Below are 27,000 nucleotides of genomic sequence, written 5' to 3'. Positions count from 1 at the left end.
GCAAACCAAAATTTAAAAACAGAAGGCATGGAATGTAGACAGTTTCAGCAAATATGTGCTTTTTATCTCTTAAATGTTATAAAATTTATATTATAAAATTTTTCCAGAGATCACTAGTTACTCAGTAAAGGTGGGAGGAACTTGGAGTAAGTCTGTTAATAGGCATTAGTCTATTGATGAGAAAAGTGATTACTTCCTTCAAATGCATCTGTCTGGAGATATTCATTTTCTTCAAGAAGATGAGTCACACAGGCCTGTAGGTTTGCACCTATTACGTCTATGTTTTGCTATGTGCTTTCCAAACAACAAAATCGAAACCTGTGAGCAATTTCTGCAACTGATAGGAGTTTTCCCCCTCAACCACAACAAACAAAAAATGTATTAAAACAGAAACATCTTTTTGCTTAGGTATGCCTCCTGACACTGGGGCTTTATTACAGGTAAATCTCATTATCCCATAGGGCAGTCAACTTGGCCTTCTTAATATTTTTGAAATGATGTATATGTTAAAAAAAATACAACTTCATGCCCACAGTGACATGCTACTGGGTTTTCCCAAGACCACAGATTCTGGTAGTTCCAGGCCTTGCAATCAGTTGATAGGGTTTGACTCCTCGTTCTGCCACTTGGGAAAACTGTCACTTGGGAAACTTTGAACATATCACTTAACCTCCCTAAGTTTTCATGTTCTCCTTCACAAAGTGGAGGTCAACGCTGTCTTGAGACTGTCGTAGAGAGATGCTTACGAGGCACCCTAGCGAAGGGCCTCACTCTCAGAGGCTCACAGTCCATGTCCCCTTTGCCCCTTGTTCCTAGGCTGTGGCTCCGCCTTTGCCCAGATATACATACGTCAGTCTGACTACTCGATTCTTGATATAATGCTCGTTCAAGGCCGAATCTATAAATGTGTCATCCACCTGTTATTACAGTGAGAGAAGCTCTGTCAATAATGCATTTTATCATGAGAATATACCCCTGATTAAATGTTAAAGCAGTAAAAAAATTTATAACATGAGCAATATCATTATTTAAACCAGTGGTTCTCTACACTCACAGTGCAACAGAATCGTCTGTAGAACCTTTTATTTTTTTTAAATTACAGATGCTGGAGTTTATCTTCCAGAGGTTTAGTTACAGTTGATGTGGAAGGTACCTCGGCATTCATATTGCAAGAATTTCACCAGGCGATTCTGAATGTGCTAGTGCAGGCATCTTGGGTAGAAGATACCTAAACCCATGGAAGGTAAAGTAGAACGGAGCAGAGTAGAATGGGCCATGGAGGGAGGAGGCCTTGAAAGAAGGTAGAGAAAACCCTGGCTCACTCCTGGGTTTGAACCCTAACCTGATGCTCAGAGATTGAGCCAATTTGAGCCTTCGTTTCTTAACCTGCAAAACAAAGATATTTATGCTGCTCCTAGGGTTTTAAGGATTAAACACATGTAAAATACTGGATGTATCATGGTAGTTCACTACTAGTGGTACCCAGTCTCCATCTGGGCATTTCAGGCCTCAGACCCCGTTTCAGGTCTTTGTATGTATAGGAAAGAGGGATTAGGGATTTAGGAGAGACCTAAGGATTTTTAAATTGTTGATTGTGGGCTCTAGGGTAAATCAAGGAGGAAGAAAGAGTAAAGGGGTATTGCAGGTTAGATAAAAGTTGTGCTACTCAGTTTATGTCACCAAGGAAGGAGAAGAGAAGCTACTGTTTTGGTCCGCATGCACATGTTTAATTGCCTGTTTTAGCGTCCTTACACCTTGATGTGCGGCGCGTAGATTTTGACTTGCAGAATCCTTAAGTGACCACTTGGTGGCAGCAGTGTCATTGAAATACTAGCACTGCCTTTCCTGTTTGGTAGTAGATGAGCCACAGATGTGAAAACACAAGTCCTACGTGCTTCTGGAAGGGGCAAGAAGACCAGCTCTCATTTTGAAAACCGTAAAAGATGAAAATAAATGCAGGACTACTTCAGGGATCAAGGAATTCATGACTTCTTGAGCATTATCAAGCATTCATACACGCTTGAGAAAAAAAATTTCATGATGTCCTTTAATCCCTACAATAATGCTATAAACTAAGGATTATTTTGATTCTTATTTTACTTAAATAGGAAACTAGGACTCAGAGACATTATATGAATTTCCTGGGATCACACAGATGATAAACTGGGACTTAAACTTAGGTCTTCTGTTTGTAGGTAATCTCTTCTCAACAAATACAACAGCCTGCCTGTTAAATGTGATGTACATTTCACTTCAATTCCTTTTATAGAAAACATAATAGAAAGTTATCAAATAAGTAGTTGGTTGGCTTTAAAAAATAAAGTATTAAAGTTGTAAAGATGTGTATTGGGAAATAGCTGTACATTTAAGATCAAAGGCAGCGCTTAGAAAACAGAGAAATTGCTAGATCCAAAATACAGTTTTATGCATATTTAAGTAAGAAAAGCTTAATGGGGCCAAGGAGGTGTGGGACTTATATACACTAGAAAAAAAAAAACTATTTTGGAAGATTCAGTTTCACAAGAGTGCCATCGTTATAATCATTTCTCTTCTTGTCACTCACAGCCAATCCTATTACTCAGTGTTCTGGGGAAATCCAAAAGAAAAGCAAAGGCAAACAAACAAACAAACAGAAAACAACAAGGATAAAAGTGACAAATATTTAAAAGAAAAAAGTTGATAGCAGTTGGGTATTTTAAAAAGTTTGGTTTGTAATTATCCTTTGAAATTCTAACCACCGTTGATCCCTTGGCCCTTAGTAATTTGGTGAAGGTACTGGAGTAACTTTTGGATTCTGGATGATATCACTCATGGCAACACGCCTGCTGAGAAGAATATCTAAACCCAGCCTCAGTTCTGTCTTTGAACGGTCCAACTGTCTGAGACGATAGAAGCTGAAATAATAACTTAAGAATCCAGGCAGAAGTAACTTCAGTGATCACAGAAATAAAGTTTTCTTTTATAACTCAAATTCTAGGACACTGCCTCATTGATTACGTCCGCAGTCACACGCAGACTCTACCAGTATTTTGGAATTCTAAATTCCCAGAAATTTTGGAGGATACTTTTTTAAAAAGTTGTGTGCCAGCTTGTTGTAAGTTTATTATTTACACCACCTAATAAAGTAAGTGGTTTCTAAATTTATCCTACTCCCCATCAGAGGCATTTGTAGACTTTTGTAGTTGGTGTTAGTCTCCTAACACTGAGTAAAGACTGCATTTCAGGGTAGTATCTCTTAGGTTCGATGATTCTGAAATGCCGGTAATTGCACCGAGATTAAGTTCGAAGGGGGCAATTGGAGGTTAGTTGGGTGTTTAATGAAAGAGGGCGAGGCTGTCGACTCGAACAAACAGACCTCACCCAGTCATTAGTAATCATTCCCAGACTCGCTCTGTTTATACATGTAGCCTACCTTTACTGTCAGATGCTCCCCATTAAACAATTTCACAGCAGTCTTTGTACTCACAGAGGGAGTTTCAGGGCTGAGATAGTTAGGCCACTGAAAACCGGCCACTGGAGATGGGCTAATGGGCTATAAAAGCAGTTTCTTCTACTGTCACCCCGAAGGGGCCCCTGGGAACTAAAGGAACCAAAACATGCTATGAAGAAAACTTCAGATTCTGTTGCTTTCCCCTAATTGTAATAAGAAAACTACCCACAGGATGTATAAAAGATGCTTTTAAAAATACACCTTTAACCCTTACATAGGACTCCATAGATGTTGCCTTGCTACAAGGGCTGAACTCGAGGTAGAAACAGAGGACAGAGCACAGCTGCCTTGGAGCCTCCAGTCACAAAGCAGAGTCAGAACTCCGAGGGCTGCACCAGCCGCCACTGACCCCCAGCCCCACCTCCAGCACCACGGCTTGGTCTGCGGCACCCTCCCCCTTCGGCCAGCTCTGCTTTTCTCTAGCACAACCCTCCTTTAAGGTCTGTTTTAGCTAATACCTCCTTTGGGGCTATTCCTTGAACACCAGAGGAGTCATTTCTTCCCAGTCTTAATTAATTGAGTTACTTATGCAAGGATGTTAGCTTCTCTACGAAAAAGCACAGTGACTCAACTTTTCATACTCTACCCTGTATAGGAATACAACATGTTTTTGTTCAATGAAATAAAAAAAGAGAAAATTTACTTATCAGAAGGTCTTGCTTTTTTTCAAGAAATTTATGAGATTTCATTAGAAATAAATTTCTATTTATTTCTCAAGAAATAAATTTCCCATAAATTATTTCAAGGGAGTTTTTCCCTCGTTGTTGACATTTTCAGGTGATTGGATTCCTCGTGAGAAAAATCCTCCATGATGAGGCTACAGTCATTGTAGTAGAAGAATAGTTGTCACTGTTGCCTTCTACCTGTGCAGCTGGCACAACTCCATCGGATTTGAGCCCATTTCCTTTTCACACCAACCTCTGAGGTGAATACTATTATTACACACTTTAAATAAGTGAATTGCCAAAGCTGACGCAGCACTGAGCCAGCTGACCGCAGGGTGAGCACACAGGTGGATTCTGGCTAAGAGCTCCTACCCACTTACAGGTAGCAAGCAGCACATTAAGGGAACCAGAAACTGTCATACTCCTGTCCAAAGGCAGCCTGCTTCATTGCCTCCAGAAATAAGGATCATACTCTCAATAGTTCTGTTGCAATCCTTTGAAGTTATTATTGTATCTATTAAAAACTCTAGGTTTTTGGCAAAACCCAAGATTCAATAAGTCAGCTGTGAATCATTGTCCTATGCCTATATAGGACATGGCCTACTGGTGGGGCTCAGAGGATTTGGGGGCATGTTGGCCTTCTGGGAATTGAGTCACTTCATTTTCACAAAAGTCCTCCTTGTAACTCCCACAGCTTTGAACCCAGCACTGTGTCAATTGGAGAAGGCAGTTGAACCCAGTGTTACAGGGTCATATGGGATCTGTGGGTGTGTGAGTGGTAAGCCAGGGAAGTGTGACTTTCTGATTACTCCAAACCAGGAGGTAAGGATGTCACCCAGTGCATTGTAATGTCTTGTGATGTTATTAAAGTTATTTATTTGATTGTACTAGTTTTTACTCAGTGTTTCTTTGTGAAATGTCAGAAGGAAACAGAGACATCAGTGACTAACCAACCATATACATAGCAGGTAGCAATATATTGGGTATCCCAAATTGGTTTATAGTCCTCAAATGGACAGGCAGAATAAATTCATGGAAGTAAAAGGTTTGCAATTAAGGGTAATAAAAACATTATTATGTATACTATATTTAAATATACTACAAAAGCCTACGTCTCTGAATTACCTCTCTAAAAGAGGAAAGTATCTAATTAGTATCTGTTTAAAGTTGTACTGAAGATATTCAAACTACAATGCTTGAAGCAAGGGAAGGTCATTGCTTAGAAGATTCGTGTCTTCTCCAGGTGTATTGTCCTCAAAATGTCTAAATTTGATTATGCTGTGTGAGAGAGAGAGATTTCTTTTAATTTCTCTTATAGGGCCCAAATAATGAATGGATAATAATATAAATAGGTTATCCAGGACAGTGAAGATTGTACATGATTTACAACTTTATCAGGAAGTTTACAGATTGCTAATATTGCTTCCTTTCTCAAAAAACTCTCCCAGAAAACATTTTTTTCCAATCATGACTTGTTTATGCTGCACATGTATCTGCAAATATATCCGTTAATCTTCCTATTTCCAATACAGTTGCTTAAACATTGCCTTTCTCTTCAAAAACTGACACAGACCAGAGCTTATAATCTAAAAAACAGTAACAAGAGACATAGAATAATTGTAACAGCATAAAAAATAAGTCAATTTGGCATACAAAAAAAGAAAAAGAATGATAAGAGGGTCAATTCACCAAGAAAATATAACCATAATAAATATATAGGTCCCCTACATTAGAGATTCTAAATTAAGTAAACAGTAACAGATCTGGAGAGATAGACCACAATAAAATAATAGTAGGGGATTTCAGTACCTCACTCAACAATGTAGAGATCATCTAGGCATTAAACCATCAAAGAAATATTGCACTTGACCATATGTCAGACTAATGGACCTAACAGAACATTCTATCCAGTAACAGCTAACTACACATTCTTCTCAAGTGCACACAGAGATTCTCCAGAGTAGATCATGTGGTAGGTCATAAAACAAATCTTAGGAAATATTTAAGGACGTTGAAAATATGCCAACACTTTTTTATTATGGTATGAAAGTAGAAATTAATAACTGGAAGAAACCTAGAAATTTTACAAATATGTGGAAATGAATCAACACACTTCTGAACAACCAATGAGTTAAAGAAAAATCAAAATCATGTCTTAAAACAAATAAAAATGGAAACATAATATACCAGAACTTATGGGAGGCTCAAAAGAAGTTCCTAGAGGGAAGTTCATAACAGTAAATGCTTGCATTAAGAAAAAAAGATCTTAAATAAAAAATCTAACTTTACACACTGAGGAACAAGAAAAAGAACTACATCCAAAGTTTGCAGAAGCAAGGAAATAACAAAAACCAGAACAGAAATAAATGAAATAGACATCAGAAGAATAACAAGAAAAGAGAAACTAAGAGCTGTATTTTTTAAAGATAAACAAAATAGACAAACCTTTAGTGAGACTAAGAAAAAAAGAAGACTCAAATAGATAAAATCAAAGATGAAAGAGGAGACATTATAAATCATACTACAGAAATATAAAGATTCACAGGAGACTGCTATGAACAATTATATACCAACAAATTGGATAACCCAGAAGAGATGGATAGATTCCTGGAAATATACAACCTACTAAGACTGAATCATGAAGAAACAGAAAATCTGAACAGGTCAATAGTAAGTAAGGAGACAGAATAAGTAATCAAAAACCTCCAACACAGAAAAGCCCAGGACCAGATGGTCTCACCAGTGAATCTATCAAGTATTTAAGGATTAATTAATACCAATCCTACTCAAGTGCTTACAAAAAAATTGAAGAGGAAGTAACCCTCCCAAACTCATTTTAAAAGGCAAGAATTACCCTGATACCAAAGCCAGAGAAAGACACTAGAAGAAAAGAGAACTACTGTCTAGCATCCCTCCTGAATATAGATGCGAAAATTTTCGAAAACAATATTAATAAACCAAATTCAATAGCACAGTGAGAGGTTCATACACCACAGTGAAGTGGGATCTATCCCTGGGTTAGTTACAAAAATGGTCCAATGTAAGTAAATTAATAAATGTGATATACACATTAATAGAATGAAAGATAAAAATCACATGGTCATCTCAATATATGAAAAAAAACATTTGACAAAATATAACATCTTACATGATAAAATCTCCTGACAAACCACATGTAGAAAGAACATAACACTAAGTAATAAAGGCCATAGATAATAAATCCACAGTTTACATCATACTCAACAGTGAAAGGTTGAAAACTTTCCATCTAAAACCAGAAATAAGACAATAAGGGCATCCACTCCAACCACTCCCATTCAACATAGTATAACATAAAATAGAGATAAAAGGCATCCAAATAAAAAAGAAAGAAGTAAAACTGCCTTTATTTGTTGAAATATGGTCTTGTATATAGAAAATCCTGTAGATTCCACCAAAAGAATATTAGAACTAATCAATGAATTCAGTAAAGTTGCAAAACAAAATTAATACACAGAAATCAGTTGCATTTCTATACATTAGCAACAAAATATCTGAAAAAGAAATAAATAAAACAATCCCATTTACAATAGCATCAAGAATATTGAGCTAACTAGAATGAATTTAAGCAAGAAGGTAAAAGGTTTCTACACTGAAAACTGTAAGACTTTGGTGAAGGAAATTGAAGAAAAGAAAAACAAATGAAAGATACCCTATATTCATGGTTAGAAAAATTAATATTGTTATGGTGATAATCATTTTGCAGTATATAAGTGTATCAGATCAACATGTTTTACGCTTCAAACTTATATGATGTTATATGTCAATTGTGTCTCAATAAAGCTGGATAAAAACCGATACAGGGAAGAAAAGAAAGTGAGGGTAATGACATCTTTATATAATGAAAAAACACAATGTGTTGCTTAAGTAAAAGTAATCTAGCACCATATGAGATTTATAATCTTTATGGATGTAAATAGTAAATGAGAGAAGAATTGATACAGAACAGATTTCTCTCTTACCTGAGGTCCTTCTTGACAGTATACCAATTTAGTGGGAAGAGAATACAATGGAGATACCTATATGGTTTCAAATCTCCCCTGATCATTTTCTAGTTGAGGACCTTAACCGTAGAGGCTTAGTTCTCTTATCTGTAAAGTGTGAGTAATAATGCCTCCTTCGAAGTGTTGTATTGAAGATTTGACATGAAATATACAACAACCAGGTTTTTCTTTCAGGATTCAAATTAAAGACATTGAAATTAGAGATAGTGTTGCACATCTTCCTCTCTTCATCATGCCTAATTTTTTCATTACAAAATAAAAGTAATTCTGAGGTCTCAAGTAAGAACTCAGCCAGTCTCTATGCGTGGTTTCTCTAACCTCTAAATATAAAGTCTCTTGATAACAACTGCTTATTTTTTTCTCAAAGCTTCCAAGTCCAATCTGTTCTTTCTAGGCATGATAGCCCTTCACCAAGCACCAGGCATCTTTTACTTTCTTATGTGATGCAGTTCCAAACTTTAGAGTCTAATGCCTTTGCTAAGTTTAAGGTTTACCTTGACCTAGTTGCCTTTTCTCAGTAGAACTTCCTGCTTCAGTGTTGATCTGAGCCAAATTTCACTTTGCCTTCTAGTTCATTTAGAGAGTGTTCCTAACTACATTCATCTCCTTGCATCACTTTCTGTTTCTGAGTGTTTTTGTCGTTTCAACTTTACATACATAGACTCAACGATACTTCGAGGATCACTTCAGGCCCTGTTCTTGGGGTTTCTGGGTACAAAGAGGATAAAGAACTGTTTTGAACTGTTTTGGGTATAGAAGTAGTATACTTGGGGTGCAGAGAGAGCCCCAATAAGAAAATTCCCAACTGTTGCCTTTGTTCATCCAGATGATCACTAACTCATGTTTACAGTATAGTTGAAAGAGACTAATGTATCAGGAATAATTACTTGATTTCTGGTATCTTATGGGATGGTAGATGGCAAGTAAAATCACATAGATGTTTCTTATGAATGACAGTTTATTAGAACTTATAATCTCAAGTCCTAACTATATCATTTACTGGTTCTATGATCTTGAGGAAATTACCTTTTCTGTACCTTGGTTTTCTCATCTGTAAAACTGTGATGATAATTGTACCTACCTCACAAGGCTGTTTTTGAGAATTAACTAAATAACATAAGATGCTTAGTGCAGTGCTTAGCATTCAATACATGTCAGCTATTGTTATTGTCACAGTGCTACAACTGTGTAATTTTCGTATTTGTAGTGACACTATAACTTCAAGCTGTTTCTTGATATTTCTGAAATATATTTTTCCAAGTGAAGTACTCCACCTGTCAGTAACCCTGCTCAAACTTATAATAATAATGGAAGTGACCTATCTGTTTGGGAGTATCATGAATTGCTTGTACCTGGTTACTGGAGTCTACTCTGAGAAGGCTATGAAAAATGAGATACCTGTGCCAATATCTCAAGGAACTGTGATGAGTTTTAGCAGTATCTGAGCATGAATTTATTTTACTTTTACATCTTCATTTGCATGCAAATCAGTAAATCCCAAGGTAGGAGGAAGAACAGGACCTAAGACCTGTTTTTCTTGGCTGTCTGGTTAGTACCCATATAGGGCAGAGAGAAGAATCTGGTTTTATTCACTGGAATTTAGCAACAATAAACAGGAGTGGCTCAGGATGAGGCATGACCCTTCCTGTAATTCTTCTAAAAGCAACTTAGTGGGGAGTGGAGGGAAAGGGAGACCTACCTGTCTTATTTCAGTGGGGCTAAAATAATACAAAGCCATTCCTGACCACGGGAACCAAGTTGGCCTTCCTTTTTCCTTTAAGTTCTTTTGTACTTATTTCTTCAACATACAATTTAATCCTTAATTATATTGTGTCATGCTGTACAATTTCATATGCATTATTCTCATCTCTCCAAAGAGACTGGGAGCAGCAAGGAGACAGATCATGTTTCCTTTTCTGCAAGACCCAGATGCCAAGAAATGGAAAGAGCTGAACAATCATACCCTATACTGATTGGGAAAACAGAGTCTTTAGTTAAGTTGGGAAAACTGGCTCACTCTATGGAGAATAACACCTGGATCTCTACCTAACATCACCCTCAAAGGTGATGTGCATTAAAGTCCTAATGTAAAAGGTCAAACTATCAAGTTAATAGGAGAAAACATAGTAGACTACTTTAATATAGACTTAGAGGGAATGATTTCTTAAAGAAAACTTTATAAATACAGCCATAAGGCAAAGAAAATTGGTAATATGATTATTTCAAAATTATGAATCTCTGTTTCATGAGGAATAACATGGTCCATATTAATAGCAGACAAAATGGGTAAGTACAATGTCTATAACCAACAAACTGTTCATATGACAACATAAGGAACTCCTGCAAAGCAATACTAATATGACAACTTTAATAGAAAGACGGGCAAAGGATAGGTACAGGCAATTTATGGAAATGAAGGCCCAAAAGTCTAACAGGTATATATAACATGCCAACTCATTAGTAATTAGAAAAATGCAAATTAAATAAAAAATAAGGTACAACTTAATGGTTAGTAGAAATTGAAAAGCCAACTAATACAGGTGTTAGCAAAGATGGAAGGACACAGGGATCCTTGTGCCCTGCAGATGGGAGTGCACACTGAGTCAGCCATTCTGAAGAGCAAATACCACCAATTAGTCAAATTAAGTGTATGCACACCTAATGACCCAGTAATCCTGCTTCCCGAAGAGCTTGCATGGGATCACAAAGGGATAAATAGGAGGTTTCTTAGTGCAGCATTTCTTGGAATAATGAACAGGAGGTAAAACATGGTAGACATTCACTGTGAATCATTATGTAGCCCTTAACAGTAACTAATTAGATGCACATGTAACAACATAGAGCAATCTTAATAAATCTGAGTTAAAAAGTATGAAAAACAGTGATACAATGCACTGACTATTTCTTTACCCCCAAACTCGTATGTTAAAATTATTACCCCCAATGTAAATATTTTAGGAGGTGGGGCCTTTGGGAGGTAATAGGTCATAAGTGGGATTGGTGTACTTATGAAAAAGACCCCAAGAGCTGTTTAGCTCCCTGCTGTCTAGCATGTGAGGGTATACCCAGAAGTCTGTGGTCTGACCTGAGAGAGGGCCCTCACCAGAACGTGACCATGCTGGTACCCTGATTTTAGACTCTCAGCCTATAAAACTATCTATGTCTATGAAAGAGAAATTTCTGTTGTTTTTAAATGATACTTTGGGACAGCAGCCAAAATTGACAAAGACAAGCAATTTATAACACAAAGAATTTAAATCATGTGCACACAAAAGAACAAAATGTATTTTTGCAAAAATGAATACAATTAAAAGACAACACATGAAATACAGAATGGTTGCCTACAGAGGAAGATGAATGGGACTGTGTTGTGAGATTAAAGGGTAATAAATAATGATGACTAGAGAAGGGCCTTGATGATAATGTGTCGTTACTTAGCCTCAGCCTCTGAGGGTCCTCCATTCCTAAATATACATGCTGTACTGAAACTTAAAACAGCTAATACATTCTTCTCCACTTACTTCATTAAAGACAACATCTTAGCCTATAACAACCACCTTGGGCAGAAAACAAAAAGAACACAGATTTTTAACTGTCCCAATAAATTATAACATTTCTCATTGTTCAAAAAATTTGTGTCTTTTTAATTAAGGCATACTATTTTTTTTTCATTGAGGAGGTTTTGTGGCCACTCAGGATTAGAGAAACAAAGGAAGTACTAGGGTATATATCTCATTTTTACCCAGCATTCTTCAAGAAATGATCACAAGTTCTATTTTCTAAGGTGCTATGAATATAAAAGAATATAAGGATGTATATCAGTCCATAAATGTTAACTATTAATTGGGGGGGGGATGACACTTCAATATAGAAAAAGTGTGCATGTGTGGTGGACCCTGGCCAGCAGAGTCTGCTTGTTGTGGCTGACAATGAGGATGAATGCACACACAACAGCAGGCCTGTGAAGAAAAAGGGAACAGGCATGACTACTCTCTCAAGGGGAGAGTGCCTATGGATGCCTGAGCCACTCTCTCAAGGGGAGAGCGCCCTGACCCTTGCCTAGACAGGACTTTATTGTTTTCCTGGGGTCTTACACCAGAGAAAGATTTATTATCTATTACATAGAATATTATTGTCTCCATTTTAGGTACAATCAAGAAAATGAAAATAACATGCAGAGGGGAATGACGATGAGCTGATTAGCTCTGTCCTTGGGAGAACTCATACAAGCTTTGGAAATTACCTTGAAGATAGACAATACACATTTGTTGTTTTAGACCAGGGTGATGGAGTTTTAGCAAAAGCAAACCAGAACAATCTGTATGCATTTTCTAGGTCTGATTCCCACGGGCAAACTTGGTTTGAAGGTCTGGCTCCTGCCCACCCCTTCGCTTCTGCAGGTTTTCCAAAGAGAGCTGAGTCACATTTGCCAGACTTAAACAAACCGGTCCCCTACATGCATGATTTAGTGATAACTGAAAATATACATTATAAACCTCATCTCCATATTTATTGTATATTGTAATTGAGTATGCCTAAGACAAAGATTGGATGGTGGTATGAAAAAATAAAAGCTGGTTTGAGAAAGAAAGGAAATGTTCTTGAGGGGAAAAATACATAATATACCTGTCATTTTTACCCCTTTAACATAACCATGCTTCTGTGTTTCCTTGTCAGGAAAGTTAACTTGAGCTTAGTATTTACATGACTGTTCACAGGTATCCTGAACAGAATTATTACACAGTTAACTCACTTTTTTTTCCCTTTTGGGAGCATTTTATTATTTTAGTTTTAAAAAATTTATAGCATCTCATTGAAATATTATGCAACAGGTCTGTGTAGTTTAATTTTATTACTATGTTTGTAAGATAAAATGAAACTTATGATCATATTTCTTCATATATTTAAAAATATTTTAAGTTTTAAAATGTGGTATTATAGGAAAATGAGCATATGGTCTTACAAATAACCACTTCTGGTCTGGGTAAGCTTTTCCATTTGGGTACTGTGGCGGAAGGAGGGGAACGACAGGCTGGGAGACTCTGACCTCAGTTATCTCACCTTTAAATGACATGGTGAAGTTAGAGGGAGTGGTTTATCAGAGTCCCCCTTTCCTTAGACATGCTGGTTACCTTGCACCCCTGCTCTTGCCTCCCCTTCCCATCAGACACTGGTACAGTGCGTCTGGAGTGGTGGGACCTGAGGACCTGCAACGTGGTTCTGATGCAGGTAGTCTGAAAATCGTGTTTTGAAAACTACTGAAGGACATCATCTACCAAACCCATTCTACCCGCATTATTCTATGACAGAAAGAACTTTATCTGACTTACCAAGCTTTCACTCATTTCTTTTAAGTCCTTGAGTTGATATTTGCCATTTTGTCCGGAATCACTATTAATTTGTAGATCTAAAATTTTAAAGGTGCTATGATAATACTCCATTCTCTGGCCTGTGATGAAAAGGAAAAGCAGGAAATTAAGTGGTTTTGGCATGGAGTTCAGGACTCGACTACAATGAAGCTGATATAGTCTCAAATATATTGCCGAGATGGTTTTTAACTTAGTTTCATAAAAACAATGATTAACGTTTTATATTAATAACAGCAGCTTATATTTGTTTAATGCCTCCTATGGGCCAAGCCCTGTTGTGGGCACTATACATGTATCAATTCCTCACTCCAGCTCTCTAAGATTATAATCACCTCCATTTCACTGATGAGAAAAGTGAGGCTCAGAGGAGGTAAGTAACTTGCTCTGTGCTATGCAAGCTGTGAGTGACCTACCCTTGTTTTATGCTCAGGCTGTCTGGCTCTAGCTCTGGAATGTGTGGTTAGCATATTACCCCTTGCTGAGTTGAAATGTATAGCATCTTATACTGTCCTGGAAGTAGAAGTAAAGGAACATCCTTATAAATTTTGGTTCGTAATGTGAGAGCCAGGCACACTAAGAAATACATGAAAAGAAAGGCAGGGGGAAAACTGAGGTTGAAAGTGAGAACAGTGTGTAACCAGGATGAATTAATCAGAAAGGAAAGAAAACAGAGAACTGCAGAAACTCCTGAGGAATTTAGTAATCTTACGAGTAAAGCCTGGGGGAATAGGGCGGGGTCGGCTAGAAAGCTACGAAACAGTTAGAGACTGAGACCAGAGCAACCACTAAACAAGCTATCTGCTTGGGGGGCCTGGCTTAGGAAGGGCACACGTGAGGGTGGCCCAGCTCTGGACCTAGGGAAGAAACAGGGATCTCAGCATGGTCTGTCTCCTAAGTGGTATATCTCAGGTATGTAATGGGTTTGTGGTCCCTTTTACCATCCATACTGTTATGGGTCCTTTTACTCATGGTAAAGTTTTTGTGTAATTGATTTGACTGACCTTAGAATCATTTGATATCGGTAAAATTATAGGTGGGTGGGGTTGTATATGGGCCCTAGTACTGTGGTCTTAATTAAGCCTTTAAATCTCTTCATAGAGTCTTCACTTCCTCATCAAGTCTGAGGAAGGTGACAACAGGTAAGACCATTTGTGTTAGCGCCTGGACTAGTTGTTTTATCTCATACATACGGTCAGAGTCATGTAAGTGTTCTGCACTCTGTGCAAAGAAAGATGCAACGCAAGAGAAATTCTAAAATGCATTGTGTGATTATAAATTTATCAGGCAATAAAAAATCCCTGAATATTATTTAGGAAAGAGTGAATTTTTTTCTCTACAACATGTGCATATTTATAGTTTACCAGTCACTTCAAAATTTATTATTTCATTGAATATGTGCTTTTCTTTTACCCTGAAATGTTGGTAGGCAGAAAAATAACAAGTAAAACAGCTAATTTTAGTAACTAATTTATTAGCTAATTTATCACAGTTTTTCACTTGAATAAATAACAAATGATTAGACTTGTTTATTGTGATTACTAGTAAATTTCAGACAATTAATATCTTTGATTTTTGTATAGATTGTCAAAAGAATACTAGATTGTGAGAACTAAGGAGATAGGAAATTGTTCTGCTTTGCATAATGCTGTATTTTTGAGTGTCCAGAAAAGCAATTGCATATAATAGGCATTCCATAATCATTTGTTGATGAAATAATTAAATAAAAAATATTCAGAATGTGGGCATTTATAGGTAAAGTACGAAAGTCTTTTTTGGATAAAATTGTATTTACAGATATGCAAATGAAGCTTTACAGAAAAACGATCTCAAACTGAGCAAAATTCATAATTGTACCTACCGAGGACTAAGAAGTGAACTAGAAGACCGATGGCCACTGCCACCACAGTCAGCAATAGCACAATGAGAAGGGCCGTCATCCATGGTTTCAAACGTCGGCTTCGGCTTCGGCTGCCAAGCCCTCCTGCTCTGCGTGAAGGAAAACTCACCAGTTACTCTCATGTTGTCATGGTTACAGGCCTTCTGGTTCTGCTTGGCTAAATGCAAGTTGCTTCAGCATGGCTTTCCCAGCAAGAAGACATTTGTCTTCAAGTTTGGTCAATGTCATCTTGGTGTGAAAAAGATTAGAATTTGGGAATTCATACTATTGCTTTTGGTTTCTATTTCTAGAGGAAACTGATGGCTCCCTGTGGTGGCTGGTTCTGACTTCTCTTGACTGTGGTCTAAAGTAGCACGCGCGCTTGAAAAGGACCCTTCTTTTTTTCTCCAGCACTTTAAAAAAGTTCTCTTTTATCTGTCTATCCTTTTAGAGTTTACAAAGTGCTTTGAAATATGTTTTCTCATTTATTTTTTATCTTTTATTTTTTAACTGGCTGTGGAAGGCAGTGCACCGTCTAAAGGACAAGAGCTAAGGTGTTAGAAGCTAGAAGCAGAAGCTCCGTGGGAAGCAACATTACTTGGTCTCTTAAATGGCTTAAAACCTAAAAATTCAAAAGTGAAGAATTTAAATCTTATTTAGTACAGTTTAATGCATTTTCTACATGAGAAAACAGGGCAAGAGATGAATAAGTGATTTCCCCAATATAATAGGACCAACAATAATCTCACATTCATGTCTTCTCACTCCTGGGACACATTTTTTTCTCAGTGCAGGACTGCATCTTCATCAATGGCAGTTTAATTTTTAAATATATTTGTTACTTATATATTCATTTAGTCACTCATTAATTCTTCACTTATTTGACCATTCATTTCCTCAGAGAACATTATCAGTATGTCTCTAAGTCATTCAGAAGCACAAAAAGAAACAAAGGCAAAAGGTAGGATGAAGGAGTTTTATGAACTTTAAATTTGTCTTCTTGCCACGTGGCCCACTCCATTTTCAAAGCCATCAATGGTTAATCTCTCTCCTTAAGTCTCTCTCGTATTCTGAATTTCCAGGTAGAGCCTTGTTCTTTTCAAAGGTATCACCTGATTAGGTTAGGCCCACCAAGGATAATTTTCTCATTTTAGAATCCTCTAATTTAGACCTTAATTATACTGAAAATCCCTTCATAGAAACACCTAGGTTAGTGTTCAAATAACTGAGAGAAGGAATATAAACACCAAGTGATGGGAATATGGGGGTCAGTCCTAGAATTTTATCACAATATATAATGACTTTCATAAAAATAAACAGAAATCTATAGCCTTCAAAATAAAAAGGCATGTGAGATGTAAATCTCTAATAATTGAGGGTGGTAGAGAACTATTTTATTAAACTGGAGTTGTATGTTAAAGACACAACTATTGGAAGCCTATGCAATGTTTTTTTCAAGCAATATTTTGGGGAAATAAAAAGTGAACTCTTGGAAATTAAAATGGGAAGAAAGCTAAAATTAATCCCTCACCATGACCTACTTGGCACTCTACATTCCATGACATCCAGTTTTTCATATCTGTGACAACTTCACTAATCTTGATTATTCAGTATATTCTTGGCCTGATTTTTCCAAAAATGTTGTCAGTGAAAACATGGTAATAATTTGAATAGTTTTGTGACTTCACTTTCTGCAGTGCAGCCTTGCAGACTGAAAGTTGTATCTCTTGAAGAATATATAAAGCAGTGTGAATTATTAATGTCACAGTTGGGGTATCCATGTCCTCAGCAACCAAACTCCAAACTCTAGGCTGAGGACTTCCTTACATGTGAGTTCAAAGATCACTTGAATTAGCAAAAGGCTCTCCTGCTCCAAACGGATCTGCCTTTTTCTAGAAAGGCCTTCCTTGAAGGTTGCAACTCTGGCTCACTGCAGAGGCAACCACAAGCCTACCTACAATGTCTAAATCTTTCCTTTTTCATGATTATTTTTCTGCTTTCTCATGGATACATGTTATCATTATGCAAATGTACATAAATGTGATTTTATTACAAATGCTGAGGTAAAGATAGGTTATGTTCCCATAACTCTTTATTCATAAAGACAGTTTTTGAAGTTTAAAACATACTACATGTTTTAAAAAGAAATTATCGGTTTTCCAGGCCAACCTAAACATCTATTTAACTCCATATGTAATTGGACAAAGGTGCTAAATCCATAAATTCCTGGGAGCCATTTGGTGCAGAAAACTGTTACTCTTTTCCAGCCTGGTGAACATCCCAGAGAAAAGTTTAGAGAACCAAAGTGCCCAACTTTCCTTTCACCGATGAAAATTATCATTCCCTCTGAGCCACTGAAGTCAGTCATTTGTTAGAGAAAAGCATCCTGTTGTGGGACCCTAATATGTGACTATCTGTCTGGATGCTCTGTGACTATTTTAGAATGATCATTTCATACTAAACTGATAAGAACAAGAGCTGCCATTAATACGTGCTGACTTTGTAGGAGTTGTTGCTATACTATAACATTTCATCTTCCAAACACTCTCGTCAGTAGGATTATTTATCTTCATTTTACAGGCAACGACTTGCTCAATGCCTACGGTCATCGTGCAGAATTAGAACCTAGTTTTGGCCACTGGCACTCAGAAATCCACTTTTCTCTGTGATATTGAACTTCCTTTAGAGAGAACTTTTTTATTTTTTAGAACAAGGTTCCCGTTCATCTAAAGCAGTATTGTATGAAATTTCAAGCAGCATAAAAAGCAAGTGAATAGATACTCAGAAGAGGGGTTGCAGGTCATATGGGAATTCTATTCTATTCTTAATTTTTTGAAGAAACTCCATACTGTTTTCCACGGTGACTGTACCAGTTTACACTCCCACAAGCAATGAATGAGGATTCCTTTTCCTCCACAACCTCTCCAACACTTATTACCATCTGTCTTGTTGATAATAGCCATTTTTAGGTGGTATCTCGTTATAGTTTTGATTGGCATGTTCCTAATGCTAGTGAAGGCAGCATCTACTCAGAAAATTTGAAAATGTTTATTTGCAAAGATACGTGAACCCCTATGATCACTGCAGCATTGTTCACTGTGGCCAAGACTTGGAAGCAATGGAAGTGCCCTTCTATAGATGACTGGATAGAAAAGATGTGGTGCATATATACAACGAAATACTACTTAGCCATAAGAAGAGATGAAATTAGGTCAGTTTCAACAACATGAATGGATCCTGCTAATGCATGAGTCAGACAAAAAGTCAAGAACCATATAATTTCATTGATATGTTTGATATAAGAATGAAAGCAGCAAATGAACAAACAAGACAAACAAAAAGAACCTCGTAGACTCAACAACAGTACAGTGGTTATCAGAGGGAAGAGGATGCGTTGGGTAGTGAAGGGTAAAAGAAGTCAAATATACAGTGAGGGGAAAAGACTTGAATTTGGGTGGTAAGCACCCAATGCAATACACAGGTGATGCACTGTAGAATTGTACAGTTGGAAAAAAAAGAATTGTACACTTGAAACCTATATAATTTGATTAATCAGTATTAAGAGAAATCAAAATAAAAAAGCAACTGAAGAGTTTTGTGAGGCGAAGGTTATTTTACTGATCCGAGGCTATCCATCTTTGTTGTGGGTAAGCCTCGAACTTATTTTTGCTTTCACATCTCCTTCTTTTCCACTGGCTTTAAATTTTCAAAAAGTTAGGATTCCCTTCTCCCTGCTCCTAAGTCCCTTGGAATTTCCTGGCAATAAGGAGGTCTTTTGTTCTGATGAGGTAACTCTTGGGGGGACTCTGAATAGATTCAGGATGGGTGCTAGTCACCAAAAAACTAAGCCATAATTAGAAACTTGAAAATTTTCAGCTCCAACCCCCACCCCTTATTTTTGGGAAGAGAAGAAGGGCTGAAGATTGAGTTAATAATTGATCACACCTGTGTGATAAAGCCTCTATAAAAATCCCAATAGTATCGGGTTCCGGGAGCTGTGGGGTTGATGAACACATCTATACATTGGGAGGGGGTGCAATCCAGCTGCACAAGGACAGTGTTTCCTGTATTCAGGACTCTTCTGGACCTCTGTATGTTATCCCTTCACCTGGCTGTTCATTTGCATCCTTTAACATTCTTTGTAGTTATCTGGTAATTTACTGTAGTAGGCAAACTGTTTCCTTGAGTTCTGTGAGCTGCTTTAGCAAATTAATCAAGTCTGGAGAGGACATTGCGGGGAAACTCCAACTTATAGTGAGTTGTCAGAAATACAGAAAACAGCCTGGACTCTCTATTGGCATCAGAAGTGGGACAAGTACAGTCTTATGGATGGAGACCTTAACCTATGGGATCCGTGCTAACTTTGGTTAGTGTCAGAATTGAATTATGGGACAGCTGGTGCTGGAGAACTGCTTGGGGAAACCCCCCCACAGGTGGTGTCGGGAGTGTTGTGAGAGTGGTGGTTAGTGTGAAAGGAAAGAAAAACACAGAGAGTTATTCTGAAATAAGGATTAAAAAATTCCTTTAAATCTCGCCTGCCCAGACAAATCTGTAGGCATCCTGTATTGCAGATGGCCCTGCCTTTTAGCTTGGGTGGAAGAGTTTGGCTACATTCCCTGCCTGTAACTCCTTCACGTGTATCTTGAGAAATTTATGAGACCCCTCTGAATTTCAATTTTCCCACCTGAAAACAGTGGCGGTAAATACTACCCAGAGATGTGAGGCAACGGAGTGAGAAAGGAAGGACTCTAGCACACATCGAAGTCTTCTCTGGGTCAGGAGTTTTCCCATGGGTTATCTCGTGTGATTGTCACTGCAGTTTGTGGAGCACTGAGTGACTAGCAACAATCATCTTTTACTTAAACTTTAAATTGAAAGCCAAAGTTGTTTTTACTTGAAAATTATCAAAAGACCACAATGATAATAGGAAAATATCTTAATAGTTAGGCTCTGTTTCCAGGCTGCCTCAAATTTTAAATCTTCCACTTCATTAGCCTGTGATGATGCAGTAGCGCTGGTTACTTTTTCATTTATAAAACGGAGATGAAAATAGTACCTCATCATAGGATTGTTATGAGAATTAAATAAGCAGTTAGAATGTATCACATATATAGCACATAGTAAGCTCTGTGAGTTTGCTGAAAACTAGTCAGGCAGTAAAATTTAATTGATAATTTTTACAAAGTTTAGTAACTAGTAAAAAACCTGAAGGTTTTACTTAGCTGTTTTGATTTCAACTCTGGGGATAGAATTGCTGGCTATGTTAGAGAATGGACTTAGCAAATTAACAAGTTTATTAAATTGAGTGTTCAGAACGAAATTAGAATATGAAACATGACTATTTGCAAAGACTTTCCCAAGACTATCTTTTTCTCTAAAGGATGATAATACAGAGGAGAAACCTAATTTTTGCATTCATTAAGCAACGTCAAAAATAATAAACGATAGGAAAAGAGAGAGATGCAGACTTCTGGGGAAGAAAACAATCTCAGATGAAGGAGTCATTTGGTATTTTATCTTTTACAAGAGAAACAACTGAGATTTTAAATGAGTGATTTGCCTACTTAATACATTTCTGTGGAAGGTAGGGGGGTGGATATTGCTAAAGAGAAATGCAAATGGATATTCACAGCAAGAGCCAAACACCGAAGACATCTTTGAGATGTAGAGAAGAGAGTCACTAAACCCATAGAGGAGAGATCTCAGGTTCAACATAGCAGAAACAGCAAAGATAAAGATCAAATGTATTTTGACAAAGGTTAAGCATTGTGTTTTTTGTGAATAGAAAAGTAGGAATGGTGAGGATGACTGTAGAATGTGTCATAGAATTAATGTAAGTGAGACATAGGGAGTCTTAGCACTGGTTTCCCCCACCCTCTAGAAGTAGAGTATTCCTCGGGAAGCTTTTGGAAGCCGCAATGGCATACGGTGAAGAAGCCTTTATTAATTTCTAATAAGACATTTTGAGCACTCCCAGACCTCCAAAATAACCTACAAAATTATACCAAATGACACCTAATACCTGAACTAACACTAACATGTAGTAAGGCAGGAAAGATGGTGATAAATACAAAGCCTGCGGTGAAGTGTGTTGAGCTTGATGGTGTCACTCTTGCTGCTTGGGGTGCAGACCGCTGCTGTCACAGCTCACTGCACATCAGACACGGAATGGTTTTGCTTTTCATTTTTTTTGTCAAAGTGAAAATCCTCTTTGGGTTTCTTTCAGTTAACAAAAATAAGTACTAATGTATAGCTCTTTTGTAAAAGTGAAGTGGCGTAACTTGAACTTTTAAAAACGGGGGGATATTGGTAATTATAAGCATTTGCTTTGTCTCAGTCCTTAAATTTACCTGTTAGTATGAACTGCCACCTCCTGCAAATCCTTTAAACCCTGGATTAATGTTCCTTGAATTTATCTTAAAGGAATTATAAACATTTGGTATTCCCTACTGTCTGTCCCCTTTCTTTACCAAGAAGTGTCATGGATACCCTTAATAATAGCATTGGTTTCCAATATTATTCTGTAATTTGCTTCCCTAAAACTGTGAACATTCTAATAAACACAAATGTTCATTACAAAAGATGACTTTTCATGTCTATAATCACGAGACATTATATTTTTAAAAGAGTAATTTGTGGAGTGTGAAATATGAAAGGTTAAAACTACCCTTTTACAACTTCATGATTTCCATGAACACAGAATATGCATTTTCAAAAGTCAATGATTTTAGTAAGCAAAACATTAATGCTGGACATTTATATTTCTTTACTCATTTGTTTACCAAATATGTATAGAATGCCAAATATACATGAAACATTCTAGACCCTTTCTAAGGATATCAGAGACAATTTGACAATTACTATGTGCTCACTAAGGAGCTGAAAATTTCCAGGTTGGATGCTTGCAAGAGTCCAGGAAGCCTGGGCTTGTGTTGTGCATTGCGGCTCTCTGAGTCTCTCATTGCACAGCTCTGCGGACCTGGCCAGGCCCCTTCACTTCTGTTTCCCTAGGATTCCTCACTGAAAAATGGGAGTTAATGATACCCATTCTACTGATCTCACAAGGGTGTCCTGGCTATTAAATGAAACAACACAAATAAATGTTTCAAGAATACTTCACTATTAGGCATAGATCTAATAGTGAAGTATTATTGTCATCATGGATGTTTAAAATCTCTATTTTATTTGTATATAAAATTATGTCAAATTTTATTTTTTCTTTTCCTTTGCATGTAGCAAACCCAACTTGAAAAACAAAAACCTTGAAATAAATCATAGTTTTTTCTTTTTTTCCTAATTTCAATAGGAAATATTTTTAGAGAATAGACACATTTTTCCCCAATCTGGATCTCCTGTCTTCTTTCCCTCCCCAAGGTCCCCACATTTCTGTGATGAAGGCAGGTGTCTCTGTGGCTGTCGACCACCCAATCTGCATTATTTCCCATAGACCTTCTTTAAGATACAAGAAAAAGCAGATGTAGGGGGAGTGCCACAGAGAAGCTACATTTAATCAGATTGCTAACAGCCTTTAAAAAAGTGATGAACACTTTTCCTCTTCCCACCAAATCAGAATCAATCAGGATGCGATGTAATATAGTTTTCATTAACTCCTGAGATCCCAGCTATTGAAGTTGACAACATGAAATATTGCTAACAATGATCTTTTTATATAAAAATATTGATTTTAAATATAGATAGTAATCCATCTGCTATAATAATTCCAGAAATCTCACAAAAATCCAATGCAGATTGAATCCACTGAGGACGCCTCACAAGCAGTTGTCCAATGCACTGGAACTAGCCATCAACAGACAGTAGAACAAACAAGCCATTTACAAAACAAAACTGAACTTACCGATACATCATCTACAGGAGAAAAACTATGATCTCGGAAGCATGCACCCACTGAACTCGTCTTTCTAATCAGCTATCATCTCTAGATATATTAAAGTTCTACAGCTAGAAGAAATAAGGAAACGAATTACAAGTAGTTGAAATGAAACTAGTTCAACAAGTCTGAACAGAAAAACCTCAACCCATAGAATAGCTCAAAGAAAACAGCTCAGACACAGTGTAGTTCCAACAAGAAAGCAATAACCTTTTTTAGTATTGACTAATTTCATCAAAGGAGAAAAAACTGGTTGTAAGGACTTGCATGAGAGATACCTAAGGAATGCACTAGGATTAAGAGTTTAAAGAAGATTATTGGTAGGTATACAGATATCTTAAAGAAACCTTCACATAAAAGTTCTGAATAAAATCAACCAGATAGTCTTAAAATCTATATTAACTCAAGACATACTCTTTACATTTTTTTGTCAAAAAACAACTACCTCCATATATCACAGGGGTATGTGAATTTATTAATATATATTACTTTTCTTCTAAAAATGCCTATTTTTGAGAGAACACATAGATACATTTATATTAAATCAAATTTTTCCAAAATGACAATGTAATAAACATGTATTATAATTTATACTTATGTTATATACATTACACATATATGATATGTCTCTCTATATAGAGACAGAATAAAGAGAACAAAAGGAGATCAGAGGTAAAAATAATATTTTCAATTAGACAAATAACCAAAATACCTGCTTTTTGTGAATATTAAAACATTAGTAATGAAACTGAAGCTCTGTTTAATCTTGTCCTAAAATGGTCCATCTTTTTAAAGAAAATATTTACACTCACACACTTATATCTATAAAAACACATGGATATTAATTGAACAGTAGTATATTGCACATATTTTTTGCAGCTTTTTACTTAATATTTTTATTTTAAATTAAAAAAAATTTTGCATGTACAGTTGTCTCCACTTTCCCACCACCACTTGACACCACCCCCACCTTCCACCCTCAGTGCTTTCTGCCTTTGGCTTTGTCCATGGGTCTTTTATGCATGTTCCTTGATAACTCTTTTCTTTCATGCCCATTATCTCCCTCCCCCCACCCCTCTGGGTACTGTCAGTTTGTTCTTTTTTATTTTTTATTTTTATTACTTTACTGTTCAATTACAGTTGTCTGCATTAACCCCCACTGCTCCCCAACCCCAGCCAATCCCACCTCCTTCCCTTGCTTCCACCCTTCCCCTTGGTTTTGTCCATGTGTCCTTTATAGTTGTGCCTGAATACCCTGCCCCCAACTGTTCCCTTCTCCCTCCCCTCTGGCTATTGTTAGATTCTTCATAATTTCAATGTCTCTGGTTATATTTTGCCTCCTTGTTTGTTTTGTTGATTATGTTCCAGTTAAAGGTGAGATTATATGGTATTTGTCTTTCACTGCTTAGCCTACTTCACTTAGTGCAACATTTTCCAGTTCCACTCATGTCGTCACAAAGGGTAGGAGCTCCTTCTTTCTTTCTGCTGCATAGTATTCCATCATGTAAATGTACCATAGTTTTTTGATCCACTCATTTACTGATGGGCACTTAGGTTGCATCTAGCACATGACTATTGTAAATTGTGCTGCTATGAACATTGGGATACATAAATTCTTTTGAATTTGTGTTTCAGGATTCTTAGGGTATAATCTTATTTTGAATATCTTTCCATGTTGGAAAATACAGATCTACCTTATTCTTTTACATACATACATACATACATACATAAATGTGACTACCTTGTAGGGTTTTTTGAAACATAAATGCATTACCATATGTAAAATACTTAGCTTAGTGGCCTGTGCAGTGGAAGCACTACAGAAATATTAGCTAATATTTTTAGTACTCCTTAGTTTATATGCATATATTTTCTTAGCTACCATTTAACAGAGAAACCCTTAGTGAAGCTCCTATGATTGAACTAACATGGGAGGAGCACACATATCTACCTTCTTCCCTTCCCTGTCTTTTTTTCCCCTCCCTTCCATTATTTTCCTCCTTTTTTCCTGACACAGAGCTTCATGGAATAGTGAAAAGAGACATAGATTTAGAATGAAATTCTGACTTCTGATAGATGAACTTGCACAAGCTACTTCAACCCTTTGAGCATGTTTCCTCCTGTATGAATGAACTGATACCATTTGTGAGCAGGACTTTTGTGAGAATGAAATCACATAATGTATTTGACACTACCTAGCACGTGGTCTGGTCCTAAATGGCAGCTTCCACTGCAGGTGCCAAAAGGCCTGGTTTCTTTCCAAAGATCCGACTTTAGAGGGAATTATAGCTGTCTGTAAATTCCAGCTCCCCACACCACTGCTGCTTGGCACTTCTGCCCCTTAGCTTCCTCCTCTATATGTGGAATTAATAATAGCTTTCTGGGCTATTGTAAGAAGTAAGTGAACATGTACATATAAAATGCTATCTACACTGTGTAATATATGTAAGAACTGAATTGTGAGTGGTATTAAAGTCGAGATTGCACTGAACGTCAGCATGGCTGCACATGGCAGGAAGTTTGCTTAGAACACATCTAGTGGCCCTGATGTCATCTGCCTTCTTAGCTTTATGGTCTTCGTTTACAGGAGGATAGAGGATTAAATCACTGAACATGAAGGTAAGTTCAAGAATTGGCCCTGGCTGGCATAGCTCAGTGGATTGAGCTCGGGCCTGCGAATCACACAATCATGGTTTGATTCCCAGTCAGGGCACATGCCTGGGTTGCAGGCCAGTTCCCAGCAGGGGATGCACGAGAAGCAACCATACATTGATATTTCTCTCCTTCTCTCCTTCCCTTCCACTATAAAGATAAATAAATAAAATATTTTTAAAAAGTATTGGTGGTGAAGATTTAATAAGCCATTGGCTAACAGAAGGCAATATGGCATAGCAAACAAGAAATATACAACTTATAAAGCAAATAAACAAATAAAACTGAAACCAAATTTCTGACCAATAGCTCTGAGTAAGTTAATTAACTTTCTGAATATAATTTTCCTCCTTTAACAATAATAATGTATATGAAAATCAAATGAGATTATCTCAAAGGGGTTATGCTGAGCAAAAGAATCTGGCATCAAAATGCTACATATTGCACGATTCCATTAATATGATATTCTAGAATAGGCACAGCTTATAAGGACAAAAACAGATCAGGGCTGCCAGAGTCTGATGGCAGAAGAGAGGCATTCACTACAAGAAATGATGAAAATGTTATTTTGTGGTGGTGGCGATAGACTGTATGTGTTTGTCAAAACTGACAAAACTATTCAATAAAAAGGGTGAATTTAACTGATTGTAAGTTGTATCATATATGTAATCAAACTAGAAAAACAAATGAAATTATAATAATTGCAAATAAACAGTACTTGCCAACTTTCAGACATTGTCATGTAGGAAAGGAACTAGTGAAAAGCATCACATAGCTTAGGAGCCATGGCACGTAGTAGCTGAGATTCCATTGTACTGCATTTATTTCAGAGAAGCCTAATATGTTAAATATCATGCCATTAAGTAATGCATTAAACAGACATTTGCTCTTCTCCTCGTATATACTAGGGTATGTACATGGTACATGGAGATTAGAGTAGTTAAAAAAAGACAATCATCAAAATCATGTCTTTACATATATCGTCAACTCCTTTACTTCTCTTTCACTTTGTACTTG

At 36.9% G+C, this 27,000-nt stretch overlaps 1 protein-coding gene across 2 annotated transcripts in view; it reads right to left on the bottom strand.

Moving 5' to 3' along the window:
• Positions 1–23,537, bottom strand: part of TMPRSS11A (transmembrane serine protease 11A) — a 47,380-nt gene extending 23,843 nt beyond the window's left edge. For both annotated transcript variants that reach the window (XM_037042047.1, XM_037042058.1), the window contains exons 1-4: positions 23,299–23,537; positions 15,426–15,553; positions 13,529–13,647; positions 850–917 (exon numbers count right to left, since the gene is read on the bottom strand). In XM_037042047.1, coding sequence (XP_036897942.1) covers positions 850–917; positions 13,529–13,647; positions 15,426–15,553; positions 23,299–23,309 — 326 coding nt within the window. In that variant the 5' untranslated portion in view covers positions 23,310–23,537. The remainder of the gene's footprint in view (positions 1–849; positions 918–13,528; positions 13,648–15,425; positions 15,554–23,298) is intronic.
• Between the last annotated feature and the right edge of the window lie 3,463 nt (positions 23,538–27,000).

The sequence above is a fragment of the Sturnira hondurensis genome, unplaced genomic scaffold, assembly GCF_014824575.4.
Source record: "Sturnira hondurensis isolate 20B ecotype Veracruz unplaced genomic scaffold, ASM1482457v3 Scaffold0000566, whole genome shotgun sequence".
Lineage (NCBI taxonomy): Eukaryota > Metazoa > Chordata > Mammalia > Chiroptera > Phyllostomidae > Sturnira > Sturnira hondurensis.
This window is presented reverse-complemented; position numbering and strand designations above follow the sequence as displayed.